The sequence below is a fragment of the Rhipicephalus microplus genome, unplaced genomic scaffold (assembly GCF_043290135.1).
Source record: "Rhipicephalus microplus isolate Deutch F79 unplaced genomic scaffold, USDA_Rmic scaffold_50, whole genome shotgun sequence".
Taxonomy (NCBI): domain Eukaryota; kingdom Metazoa; phylum Arthropoda; class Arachnida; order Ixodida; family Ixodidae; genus Rhipicephalus; species Rhipicephalus microplus.
The window spans coordinates 1,067,149-1,081,479 of record NW_027464623.1 but is presented as its reverse complement, the minus strand read 5'-3'; the positions used below and the strand labels follow the sequence as shown (position 1 = coordinate 1,081,479).

Genomic DNA, 14,331 nt, shown 5'->3' with positions numbered 1-14,331 from the left:
ATAAAATGCGTTGACAGCAGGCTTCACGTAATGTTTTTCCATCGCCGAATAACTGCATAAAGCTCACCGATCGTTACCATGCTGTGAGATAGACGGTATCCTTCATTGAAAGAGATGTGCACGTTTGTTGGTGACTGTTTGCTCTTTTCGTACTATGTTACGTCTGTTGTATATTTATTTCTAGTTTGTGTCCCCCCTACTCTAGTTTGTGTCCTAGTTTGTGTCCCCCCTACTACGCAGTGCTGTAGCGCGATTGAATTCATTCTTTTCCGCATGCACACTGGTAGTGCATAAAAATACTGAGAAAAAACCTTACAGTCTTGGTAAATGAGCTAAGATCACCACGAATACTAATGCACACTTTTCTAATTATGTTCTCTGTGAAATGAACGTAGGACCGCTTAATCAGGAAAGTTGCGTGGCTGCCTACGCTGTAACGAACTCTTTCCGACTCCAAGTTCCGCTACAGTGGTCTTGTGGCAAGAGAACTCGGCTGCTGACCCGCAGGTCACGAGATTTGAATCCCAGCTGTGGTGGCCGCAATTTCAATGGAGGCGAAAGCGCTGCAAATCCGCCCGCTCAAATTTGGGTGCGCAATAAAAACCCCATGTTCTCGACACTTCCGGAGCCCTCGTCTACGGCGTCTTCCAGAGCCTCCACTACAACGCGGACGACGCCTTCAACTTGCTCGTGTACACTAACGTCATGGTCGTCGATAAGAATACTAAAGAATGCCGCTGCTTCAAAATGGCCAAAAGCCGCCATGTCCTGCCTGAATTTACGCTGCTACAAAACATGGCTTTTACACCAACATGCTGCGAATTCAGTGCCGCACCACCCGTACAGCAGAATGTGAATGAGGACAAGGACGAATCATGGGAATGCCTTCGAGGAAAAAGGAGCAGCTTTAGAATTGTCACAGTAATGCACCACTTTCTAAAAAGAAGAAAAACAAGACTCGGCATGCAAGATTGAATATGGTCGAATACAGGTTTTATGACGCCAATATTCAAGCAATCACTCCATAACTTTAGCAAATGAACATCACATATTGTCCAAAAGCCGCGTCTTGGTATACTTGGCTCTTCCGTACGTTGGTCCTGGTGGAGCTGGCGCCGACAGGTGGCATGACGTGCGTGGGTGACCAGACCAACAGTACGGACCCGGCAGCGGTCAACCCACGCATCTTCGTCGGCAACCTAAACACACACGTAGTGTCCAAAGAGGACGTGGAGCGGCTCTTCAAGCGCTGCGGCCGCATCATCGGCCTCTCTAAGCACAAGGGCTACGCCTTCGTCCAGTACACTGACGCATACGACGCACGCAACGCGGTGAGACGGACGCACCACAGCTTGCCAGATTCTGGACGTTAACATGGTTTCTGAGCCCAAGCCTCAGGAAGTTAATTGCAAACGGCAGAATCTCGCACCATACCTGTTCGCCAACCCCGGCAGCTGGGCTCGCCCGTGAAGCGCGCCCGCACCGAGCCGCTCGCATTCCGGCCAGCCAGCGCCATCAGTGGCGGCAACAAGGGCGTCGCCAATAAGAAACTGCGCACGTATGCCGAGCCGGACATCCTCATCTGCGGCAACTGTCGGGAGGTATTTCCGAGCCTGCAGAAGCTGCTCGACTACAAGCGCCACCGCTGCCGACTGTGCTTCACCTGCCGCTGCCACGTGGTCCGGCTCTTTCCGGCCGAGTCGTCGCCCGTCATTCAGTTGCCTGTCTGCATTCAGTGCCTGGCGCTCTGCGGAAGTTGGTGGGAGCTGACCTGCCACTTTGAGGACACTTATTAGATGTACGTCTACCACCATACACTGGAGGCAGCCATAAATTCGGAAGAGCACGGCCAGAGGAGCTTGCAGTCGGCCCAGGCATTGGCGTCTCCGAACGATGATGGCGGCTGCGAGGAAGCGGCGAGAGTGGCTTCGGACTGCCAAAGCGACGACTGGGCCTCCATCGTTGTCGAGTGTGCCAACCACGGCTCCAACGGCACCCATTTAAGCAGCGACGAGGCTGTGGATGAGAGATATTTAAAACCAGCAGTAATGACGTGACCAGTTGTCGTTGTCGTTGACCAGTGACCAGTTCCCCAACGAACGAGCGGAGACAACCCTTCTTCCTCCTCGTAAGGCGCACACGCGCATCACTGCCCAAAATAGCAATATGCATAATGCATGCACGTAGCAATATTCTGGGCGGCGACGCTCGTGTGTGCCTTACGAGGAAGAAGAAGGGTTGCCTCCGCGATGCCGTTGAGTGTAAATATTCATCAAATTACCTCACCGAAGATGTCTAATTCAAAACTTGAAATAGAATTTGATGATATTTTCCCCTATAATGCGAAACAATTGCCCCTTCGATATTTAAATAACCAGTTACAAGAATACTTGACTACTCTGTTTATAAACAACAATATTGCGATGAATGCGTCCATATTAATTGAAAAGGCTAGAGTAGGCATGTTTTGCACTTCTCTCGACTGGTCTTTTTCAGTTGGATTGCCAGATTGTACGCATATATTGATCGCTGAATTATTTGCTATAATTCTAGCACTTCGTAAACTTCCTGCAAGCGAATCAGAAGTAGTCATAATTACTGATTCTCTCTCAGTATGTACTGAACTATCTGCTGCAAAAATTTTATATTATTGAGTATGATTAGAAAGTAGTTCATTACTGGCAAATCTGACCAAGTTCCACTTGCTATGGGTACCTGGCCACTGCGGAATTCATCCGAATGAGATGGCAGACTAGTTATCCAAAGCATATTTAAGCAGAACACTCTTACCTATCTTACTTGATTTCGCTTATTTAACAGCACTCAGATAAAGAAATGCTTGTCTGCGCAAGGAAATAGAAAAATTAGCATTAGATAAAGTCAGAAACTTCGTACATCTAAGATTTTGCTGGAACAAACATTGGCGTGTATTTCGGCAGTTAAAAATTACAATCACGAGATTACGATGCAGAATTCCGCACCTGAATTATTATTTGCATAAAGTTGGACTCACAGCATCTTCGTTATGTCTCGTTTTCAAGGAAATAGAAACAATAGATGATTTATTTTTTTCTGTCACCAATATTCTTATCAAAGGAAAAGATACCTGGTTGAACCAATTGAGAAGCTAGGTTTAAAAATAAACGTGACAGTAATTTTATCCTTTGGAGGTATTACATAAGGTTATAGCCACACAGGTTTGCTCTGCAGTGTGTGCGTACATAATGGCAACAAAAATAATACCTTGTTAGTCTATTGTTGTTATTATTTTCGGCGCCGAGACTACCTGAATGCCTGACCGCTAGCTCGTGTAGTATTTTCATACATTTTTACGACTTTTATGTTTTACACCAAAATTTTTTTTAATATTTTTGAATGAATAACTAAATTGAGGATCCTGCCGCCCGGTGCTTGGCCGATCCCCCTTTGTGGGCAAGTGCCAGAAAAGCAAAAGGCTCATCATCATTTCAGTATGTGACCCACGTTGTCACTCTGTGTCATTTGCTCGTCAACTTTCCGGCACAACTTGAGCACGTCCTGTATGTATGACACATACGACTCAGTTGAGGACTGCACATGAATGGCGAGTTCTTTTCGCGCTTCCATTTGGCGACCAGACGGGCTCTCAAAGATGTCGCGTAGTCATTCCTTGAAGATATCGCAGCTCGTGATCTCAATCTCATGGGCGTCGAACTAAACACGTGGGGTGCCATCCAAGTAAAAGATTACGTTGGCGAAGATCATGGAAGGGTCAAATCAGTGTGTGTGGCTCGTACATACGGTGACACAAGTCAACGTCAAGCCCAGATTGTGCGGAGAACGTACTGGGATCACGGGGGTAGGGCATCGTTAGCCATGTAGCGGCTGGGGCTACAGATGGAGACACTGACGGGTTGTTGTCATTGTTAGCCACGGCCGGAGACTGAACGTTGCGGCCACTGCAAAGCTTCTAGGGGAAGATGGAGAACGTTCCACCCCCACCAAATATGTTACGGATAAAGCGCGACGCCATATCGACGAGGTTGTGAATCAGATGTATTTAAAACCAGCAGTAATGGCGTTACCAGATCACCTGCGATCGTGCTTCTTTGTTTCTTTGTAACCTAGAATATACGGCTCATACTCACTCTGAGAGATTTGCAAAGAGAACATACAGTCTCATAGGGACGTTAACTGCAGTATTGCTTACAAAAAAAGGGGGGGGGGGAGTTGTAGAATGAAAACAGTATATTCAAGAAAAAAAGACTCAGAGAGCGAGAAAAAACAAGAAAAAACATGAAAATAGACACTAATATACTAACTATACGTTGATATTGGGAGCCGACCAGACAGCTGCGTTTTCCAAATCCGATTAATTTGTTATGTCTCAGATTTATCGACATTTCAAGAATTACTTCTCAGTCCGCTTTTTTAGTATTTGTTAAAGTGGGCCTTATGTTGGAAAACGTTTAGAGCCTTGAATGAAACTACACACCGCATCGAATGCATCTCTGTGGCCGAGACAACGATTCGTCTTCCTCGTAAGGCACACACGTGCATCGCCGCCGAGAATATCAATATGCATAATGCATGCAGGTAGCGATATGGTAGTTTTGTGACGTTAAAACTTACACATCAATCAAGAATTTTCTTACTCCAATTACATAATAAAACGATAAGAGTTCAGCATCCAGCTTTCTTAGAAGGAATTCGCAGCTTTCTTTGATCCCGTGATCATCAGATCAGCTTTCAAGAACCATAACAACTAAACCGCCATGGCAGGTGGGTCGTCACAACCATTTTCAATTACCCTCCTCTACAGTGTGTGGCGGGGGCCCTGAATATTCACTTACCTGGCGGGTCATCGTTGATGATGAGCCCTACCTTGTCCAGCAGGATCATCGCACATGATGGGCTGATTTCACGTCGGTTTGTGTGTTCGCGACTGCTTAACTGTAGGTAACAGTGTTTGTTTTCAAAAGTGCGAAATCCTGATAAGCTGAAGACTTCGCGCTGGAAATGTCGGTGTGTTCGATGAACGAACAAGTGAAGAAGAAGAAATTGCGCCTGTGGGAAGGGAAATGAACCCAAGAAGAAAATCGCTCTGTGGTCTTAGAACTCGGAATAGTTTGGAAAGCCGTAATAAAAGAAAAGGTCGCTCACTTGGCATGAAGATAAAAATAACCGTGCTGTTGGAAGAAAAAGACATGATTATCAAGCACGCAGGCAAAATCTTTCTTAATTTCCGAGGCAATTCGTCCTCTCTTGCTTGTTCATCGTAGATGGAAGGGTGTTTGAACATGTCTGACCTCTTTCGTTTGATAACGCACGCATGAATTTTATCAACAGGCTGTACGTGCGGATGTAACATTTGGGGACTCATGCCTCGTTACCTAATCAAATGAAGAAAAGTTTTGTTAGATAAATTTTCCCATGCAGTTAGCTAGCAAGCAAGGGTGTTCGGTTTGGAAGTTCTAATATGGCTTTGTGAACTAAGAAGTCACATTCACTGTGCTGCGCCCGCGAAAATTAATAAGTACATTAGCGATACGTGAGTTTAAAGATACACATTCATTTATCTTACAGAAGGGGACCTAACGAAATGTTTTGCACACACACTTGCAGAAGTCTTTTCAACACAGCTGCAGACATTGCATGTTTTCGTATGAAGAAGTGTCTGTTTGTCCACGTAATTTTTGGCATCACTGTCTTTAGGTACTCAACTTTAGCAGGAATGGACCGTGAGGCTCATGTAATTGTTCACGCATCATTGTCATGTGTTAATTCCCTCCAGCTCGGAGCTTTTCCATGCAGTCCGATACCCTCTTTGACGTCATCTAGGAAGAGGTATTGTCGGACGTGCCTCCAGCAATCTTCGTTCAAGGCATCCAGTGGCGTGCAGCCATCGCCGGAAAGATGGCAGACGACTGTCTCCTTGACCACTCCTGCCAACTTCATGAATTCATCCAAGGTTTCCAGTCCTTCCACGTGTCACGTCTTGGAGCTTCCAAGACCAAACTATTTATTCTCTTTATGTTGACTCAGTGTACAATTTAGGCAATAAAGAGTTAGCATCAACGTTAAACATGTCGCACTCGTCATTTCAAAGTGTGGCTGTACCCTTCAGATCGGGCGGTGGCTAGCGCCACCAAGCCGTAATACTTAATGAACCAAAAACTAGATGTATTTTTCCCCTTAACTTGTGAGGTGGAGGATTCGTACTTTGCAGTGAAGGGTTTAATTTTCACTCGTGCCTTGACTTTAGCCACCAATCAGGTAACCTCCTTCTAGTTAATTCTACCCGCTTAAAGTCTATTTTGCCCTCCCTGTTCCCAAACCCCAGTGCTTTAAAAATCTCTACGCCATCGTCATGAACTATAGGGTGAAGCCCTTTACAGAACATTATCAAGTGTTCGGCAGCTTCTTCTTCCTCTCTATACGCACTGCATAACGTGTATACCCCTTCGTATTTGGCCCGATATGTCTTGGTTCTCAATACTCCAGTCCTGGCCTCAAACAGTGGAGAACTACCCCGAGTATTATCATAGATGCTTTCCTTGGCTATTTCCTGCTTAAAAGCTTGATAGATCTCTAGTGTGGACTTCTCAATCACGTCAATTCTCTACATATCAGTCTGAGCTGCCTTCACCTTCTTCTTAACCGATAATTCTTTTTGGTTTGGCCCCTGCTGTTTTCCAAATATTTACCAGTCAATTTTCTGGTTCGCTTCCTCCATTTTGTATCAACATTCTTCATGTACAAGTAGCTGAATACCTCCCTAGCCCAACGCTCCTGCCCCTTTTCTGTCAATCGCTTCTCAAATTTTATCTTGCTGCTAGCTTCCCTGCGCTCAAATGATGTCCATCACATATCACCTTGTACTCCCTGATTTGGTGTATTCCCGTGAGCTCCTAAGGCAAGCCTACCTATTCCACGTTGCTTAATTTCTAATCTTGCTTGAACTTCTGATCTCATGCACAAGACCGCATTGCCGAACGTCAGCCCAGGAACCATGACCCCTTTCTATATTCCTCTAACAACATCATACCTGTTGTAATTCATCAAAGCCCTGTTTTTCATTACCGCTGCATTCCTGTTACCTTTAGTCGACACGTATATTTCGTGTTTCCTTAGGTACTCGGCCCCATTGTTTATTCATTCGCCCAGATATTTGTATTTATGTGTTATCTCTAGCGTGACCTCCTGCATTCTAAGCTCACTACCTTCATTGTCATTAAAAATCATGACTGCTGATTTTTTCTTACTGAATCTAAATCCAACCTATCTCACTCATTACCGCAGATGTCCACCAATATCTGCAAATCTTCCTTATTGTCGGCCATTAGCACTATATCATCTGCGTACATCAATGCTGGCTGTGCCTGTTCATTGAGTTTTCCTTGTTTGACGAAAGAGAGGTTGAAGCCCAGTCCACTCCCCTCTAATTTGGCCTCTAATCCTTGTAGGTACATCATGAATAACAAGGGTGACAGAGGACACCCCTGCCTAAACCCCCGTTTCACCTCTGTGGGCTTAGATACCTGCTTTTCCCACTTTATAACTACCTTGTTACTTTTATAGATCTCCTTTAAAAAATTAGTGACTACATCTTCCGCGCCTAGTGTGTCCAGTATTCCCCACAATTCCTCATGAACCACGCTATCGTACGCTCTCTTGATATCCGAGAAAGCACACAGGGGCCTGTGTTCCTTTTCTGCTATTTCGATGCACTGCGTCATTGAGAACAGATTGTCTTCCAACCTCCTGTGTTTCCGAAACCCATTCTGCAGTTCCCCCAGAACCCCCTCATCCTCTATCCATGCCTGCAGTCTTTCTTTTATAATCTGCATCACCAGCCTGCAAACCACTGATGTCGCTGTTATAGGACGGTAGTTGTTTATGTCAGCTTTGTCCCCCTTTCCTTTATAGATCATGCTCATCCTGCTAAGTTTCCATCCATCGGGAACTTCTCCATCGATTATTATTTTGCTCACTGCCTCTCTAAAAGCCTGCTTAGACTTCGGACCTAATGTCGTCATCAGCATAATCGGAATGCCATCTGGCCCTGTTGATGTACTACTAGGAACCCTTTTCTCAGCCCTTTCCCATTCTTGTTTTGAAAATGGAGCCATTGTGCCACTTGATACATCCTTGTTTATTGTGGTGCATAAAGCACTTCTGTGTTGAAATTTTTCTGTCACCCTTGTTCTTATATATTGAATAGCTTCGTCCCCTTTTAGCCTAGCACCTTGAGCTGTAAATATAAACTTCTGCTCTAGGCTCGTCCCATTTCTTAAAGAGTTTAGATGGTTCCGAAATTTCGCAGCTGCCTTTCTATTTTTTTTATGTACTTTTGCCAGCCACTGGGCTCCCTTTCTTCTAATCTTCTCATTGATCAGAAGGGATACATCCCTTCTACAGCTTAGAAAGATTTCCCAATTTCTTTCAACATCATCTGTCGGTTCACCCCACTGCTTAGCATGTCTGTGTTTACTAGAGGCTTCCTGACGTTTTGCTATGGCTCTCTTAACTTCCTCATCCCACCAACTTTTGGGTTTGTGTCATTTTTTCCGGGGTGGCTTGTCACGTGCCTTAGCAAGCTCTAGCTCAAACAGTCTAATTAGATTCGTGTATTTCCCCACTGTTTTATTATCCTCAGTGATTACTTTCTCAATCTGTTTAGTGGATATTTCAATTTGTCTTTCTGAATAAAAATTTTCCTGTAGTTGCACATCTTGTCTCCTTCCCAATTTCACTGCTCTTTCAAAACTTAGCTTGATACGTTTGTGATTACTACCCAGACTTCTGGAGCCACCTTATTCTATGTGCATTCCCATGAGGTTGTCATACATCCTATGGGACATCAGTGCGTAATCTATCGTCGACTGCAGCCCTCCTACCTCCCATGTCATTTGCCCTTCACACTTCTCGGTACAGGAGAAAGGTGCCGCAGCGCCGCCTAGTGGTTTCCGTGCGAACAGCCTCCCCGGGAGAGCCGCCCTCGTCTCACTACCTCTATCTGTGTTTATAAAAAGTTGGTAACGATTCAGAGCACTAGGCACTGTACTATGGGTTTATTAGTGTTTAAAATAAACGGTTGACGATTTAGAGTACTAGGTACTCTACTATGGTAGAGCATAAAGCCGTCCCACTAAAAGATGCTTGTGAAAAAAAACACAGATCCTACATACACAGCAGAGTGAATTCATCCGATTCATTTAATACCCCAATCTAGATCACTGTAACGGTAAACTAAGCGGGACCAAAATGGCCAAACGATACTCCAAACGGCCGACCCCATCCGCAGCGCCTACCAATATTGCTCAAGGTTCAGCGTTCATACTTGTGCGATTGTCAATAAAAAAGCAATTGTGGCGCATATATGCGGCACAACAACAAGACGTATATATTCCGCATGAGCGTCTTTTACTACAAAAGGCATGCATAAGTAATTTAAAGGACCGTAGCGCTTATCACGCTGCGCTGACCATGCAACGCTTGCATGAAAAAGCGAGTGTTTCCAACGCTTTGCTAAGACGACACGGTGGTGGCACCTACCCGTCGCCTTGCATTCTACACCTTATCACCTCTGAGACGGGCACGCACGGCGCGCGCTCGGTTTTCCAGGATAACTGCCAGAGAGCGCTCATGTCTCACGTGTGACGTGACTTGATGCGCTCGTTCGCCTCCGCTGCACGCACGAAGCACTTTAACGCAGCGCCCCCAAAATACAATTCACCAATTGGTGAATTGCAGAACACAAAATGTGCGCAGAACACCAAATGAATGTTCTGTTCACTCTCTCCAGATTCAAGACTATCTTCGTTCGACGACATTTGCAGTGTAACATGCAGATACGGGGCTAATTTTTTGTTTAAAGGGTGGAGCACTTCAGCTGCTCGATGCTATCATCGCTTGACGTAACGCTGGCAAAAAAATTAAAGTATAAAATTGATAACAAGAAGTAGCAAGCGTGAACTAGAAAGAAAAAGAAAGAAAAATTGGCAGATCTCACGTACAGTGGGAATCGCTAATATGCGAAGCACGTAAGGCAAATGTGGATATGTCACTTTCTAATCAGCACAACGTTACGAGGTGGAGGTAATTGATGCCGTACATGACTTCTGTGTCATGGTTATCTTGTTTGGATGCGTGGTTTACCTTCGTCGTCTATTCACGTCACGTGATACCAAATTTTGTATATGTGGAGCTAGCGAAACAGCCGTGAGCACGCTATCAGCGTGGTAAGTTGTCATGTTCTTACATGACACGCGCGTCATGATTATAATGTTTGCCCCAGTCATATACTTTTGTCATCCATAGACGTAACGTAACACCAAATTTGGTATATGTGTAGCTAAGAAAACTGCCACGAGCGCATCACGAAGGGCCCAATATACTCTAATGTAGCGTTGACGCGCGCGCACGCTGGGCACAGCGACGCTACGTTAGCAAAACGCGAAAATTCTATAGTGTGACGCCAGGCGCGAACAGCGTCTGTCGGCGCTGCCCCACGGCAACCGGCGCGAAATGCGACATGCAGCATTTCGCGCCGGGTGCGTTACCCAGACAACACTGTGTCTGCCTCTTTTCGTGATGGAGGGACACCGGACGCGCTGAAGCGCGAATGCGTCAAAGCAACGCAGCAAGGCGCACACCTGCAAGTACATGACAGGACCGGCGTCTGGCGTGGCAACGCTGGCGTGACGCGACGAAATGAACGCCGGCGAGCACGCGCACCTACGTGAAAACGTATCGGCGCTTGATCTGTGGCATGTAGCCATGTTTTCATATGACACGCATTTCATTGTTATCATGTTTGCATCAGTCACATACCTTCGTCATCCATTGGCGTCACGTAATACCAAATTTGACCCATGTGAAGGTAGCGAAACAGCCGCGAGTGCATCATCAGCGTGGCATGCAGTCATGTTGTTACATGACACGCATGTCGGGATTATCATGCTTGGATTTGTCATTTACCTATGTCGTCCGTTCGCGTCGCGTAATATCAAGTTTGGTACATGTGAAGCCATGAAACGGCCACGAGCGCATCATGAGCGTAGCATGTAGTCATGTTGTTACATGATGCGCATCTCATGTTTATCATGTTTGCACTAGTGTCATACCTTCGTCATCCACTCACGTCCCGTAATACCAAATTTGGTATACGTGAAGCTAGCGAAATGGCCGCCAGCGCATCATGAGCGTGGCATGTATTCATGACGTTACATGACACGCATCTCATGATTATCATGTTTGCACTAGTCACATACCTTCGTCATTCATTCACGTAGTGTAATACCAAATTTGGTATATGTGACGCTGGCGAAACGGCTGCGAGGGCATCAAGAGCGTGGCATGTGGTGATGTTATTACCGTTACGCATATCACGATTTTCATGTTATGACTGGTCAAATATGTTCTTCATACAGTCATGTTATGTCATACCAAGTTTGGTATTGATACCATTATCGAAACGGCCAGGAGACCTAAAAGTCGTAAGCGGCTTGATGGATAGATAGATAGATAGATAGATAGATAGATAGATAGATAGATAGATAGATAGATAGATAGATAGATAGATAGATAGATAGATAGATAGATAGATAGATAGATAGATAGATATGCTCAAAGTCACCGAATTTCACTAAGCAATGCTTTGCATTTAAAAATTACAATAAAAAGTTGAAAGAACTAAAAAAATGGCAGATCCTACGTACAGTGGTAATCGATGATGTGAGAAGCACAAATCAGAAAAGTCGATATGCCTTTTTAAAATCAGCACAACGTTAAGAGGGGGAGGTAAATGATGCCGTACATGACTTCCGTGTCATGATTATCATGTTTGGATGTGTCGTTTACCTTTGTCATCCATTCACGTCATCTGATAACAAATTTAGTATATGTGAAAATAGCGAAACGACCGCGAGCACTCTGTAAGCGTGGTATGTTGTTATGTTCTTACATGACACACGTGTCAGGATTATCATGTTTGCACCAGTCATATACTTTTGTCATCCATTCACGTCACGTAACACCGAATTTGGTATATGTCGAGCTAGCGAAACGGCCGCGAGCGTATCATGAAGGGCCCAAGTTACTCCAATGTAGCATTGACGCGCGCGCACGCTCGGCACAGCAAAGCCTGGTTAGCAAAACGCTAGCACTCTATAGTCTGATGCTAGGCGTGACCAGTGTCGGTCGGCGCGGCCCGACGGCGACCGGTGCGAAATGCGACATGCCGCATTTCGAGCCGATGCATTACCCAGACAACACTGCGTCTCCCTCTTTTTGTGACGGAGGGAAGCCGGATGCACTGAAACTCGAATGCGTCAAAGCAACGCAGTTAGGCGCGCGCCTGGGAGTTTATGGAAGGACCGCCATTTGGCGTGGCAACGCTAGCGTGAGGCCACGAAATGAACGCCGGTGAACACGCACACTGCGTCACGTCAAAATGTACGGGTGCCTTGACTATGGCAGGTAGTCATGTTCTCACATGACACGTATCTCATGATTATCATGTTTGAAACAGTCCCATACCATCATCCATTGACGCAACGTGATACCAAATTTGGCATATGTGAAGCTAGCGAAATGGCCGCGAGTGCATCATGAGCATACCATGTAGTCATGTTGTTACATGACACGCATCTTCTGTTTATCATGTTTGCACTAGTATTATAGCTTCGTGATCCATTCACGTCACGTGATACCAAATTTGGTATAAAGGAAGCTAATGAAACGGCTGCCAGCGCATCATGAGTGTGGCACGTAGTCATGTTGTTACAGGACAAGCATGTAATGATTTCCAATTTACGATCTGTCTCTTTTGTTCGCAATGCGATAATGTCATACCATACGAGTTTTGCAACATGCCATGCGATCAAAAGCACCGAAAGAGCTGCAGGAACATAAATTGTAAATCTTGACATTCACGACATATATGTCATGATTTTCATGTTACGACTAGTGAGATATGTTCTTGATACATTCATGTTATGCCATACCAAGTTTGGTATCGATGCCAACATCGAAGTGGCCAGGAGAGCAAAAAGTCTTAGGCGGCTAGATAGATAGATACGCTCAAAATCACCGAAGTTTGCTAAGAAATTCTTAACATATAAAAATGAACACAGTAAAAGACATAAACTGAAAAAAAGTAAGAGTGGAAGAACGAATAGGAACACCGAAGAGTGTTAGAGACACGGGCGCGATCGGCCACCACTGCTCAGCCTCTGGTGACTGAGGTGCACTGTCTTTCATTGCGGCTGCTGCCGTCTGAGAAACAAGGAAGGCTGCCCTGCGACAAGTTTCCTTCAGTCTTGCCACCACTAGTGCAAAGCTGTCTTATTGTTGAATACATAATGCGCTTGTACATTGTGTACACTTAAAAATGCTAAATAAATGTGCTTTCAGGCACAACTAATGAGACACTCACATAAAAGACTAAGTGCGTAGACGAAAAGGTCATTCATTCAATTTAGGTTGCCCATATTTCAATGACATAAAAAGTGGCCAATGCTTAAAGTCGTCGAATTTTGGCTGAGCAATAATGATGGTGGTGCGAAATGAGGTCTGAAGTAGTAATATTCTCAGTTGATAATCATACACGCTCCATGCCTTTTAAGATATAATAGCACCGCCGAGGCACTTCAATTCCAATGTTTCCACGATCGGGACGGCTTTATGCTCTCCCATAGTAAAGTGTTTAGTACTCTAAATCGTTAACCACTTTTTTTAAACACAGCATGTCGTGAGAACGACCAATGGAACACGTAAATGTCTTCTGTGTATGTATGATTTTTTCAGCAATAAAATTCTCCTAAACATCTGGGCTTGGTTTGGAAGGGACGGCATGCTGCTCTTCCATAGTTGAGCACGAAATACTCGCAATCGTTCAACACTTTTTCTAAATACATGTGTAGATTTTAATTGTGTCTAAGACACGCGAGCTGACGTGCAGGGTCCAGGATGGGGTCGCTCTGATTGGAACGCGCGGAAGCTGCGTCGCCTGGTCGAACGTCTCTCTTTGATAGATACGTACAGACTAATGCATGGACAAGAGTATGCCTGGACTTGGTGGCGTAGCAAGTCGTCATGTCGGTTGGATCGTTTCTATGTGCCGAGCGCGCTAGCTTCTTACGTATCGCATTCCGATGTAGTAACATTACCACCATCCCCTGTTTATATATCAGACTACCGACCAGTGACGCTCGAGGCTTGCTTTCCCTTTTCATCATTTGTGAGACCTTGGCGTCTTGACATTCGCATTCTGCACGACGCGCGTTCACGCTCCAGTTTATCTAGAATCTTGCGGTCCTCTCTTTCGGGATCCGCTCCGGAGGTGTG

At 45.2% G+C, this 14,331-nt stretch overlaps 1 protein-coding gene across 1 annotated transcript; it reads left to right on the top strand.

The window, feature by feature from the left end:
• The first annotated feature begins 1,127 nt into the window (after nt 1-1,127).
• Nucleotides 1,128-1,796, top strand: LOC142788265 (heterogeneous nuclear ribonucleoprotein C-like 2). Its single transcript, XM_075884871.1, has 2 exons — nt 1,128-1,331; nt 1,455-1,796. Exons 1-2 carry the CDS (start codon nt 1,128-1,130, stop codon nt 1,794-1,796), a joined length of 546 nt encoding a protein of 181 aa, XP_075740986.1.
• Nucleotides 1,797-14,331: the final 12,535 nt, after the last annotated feature.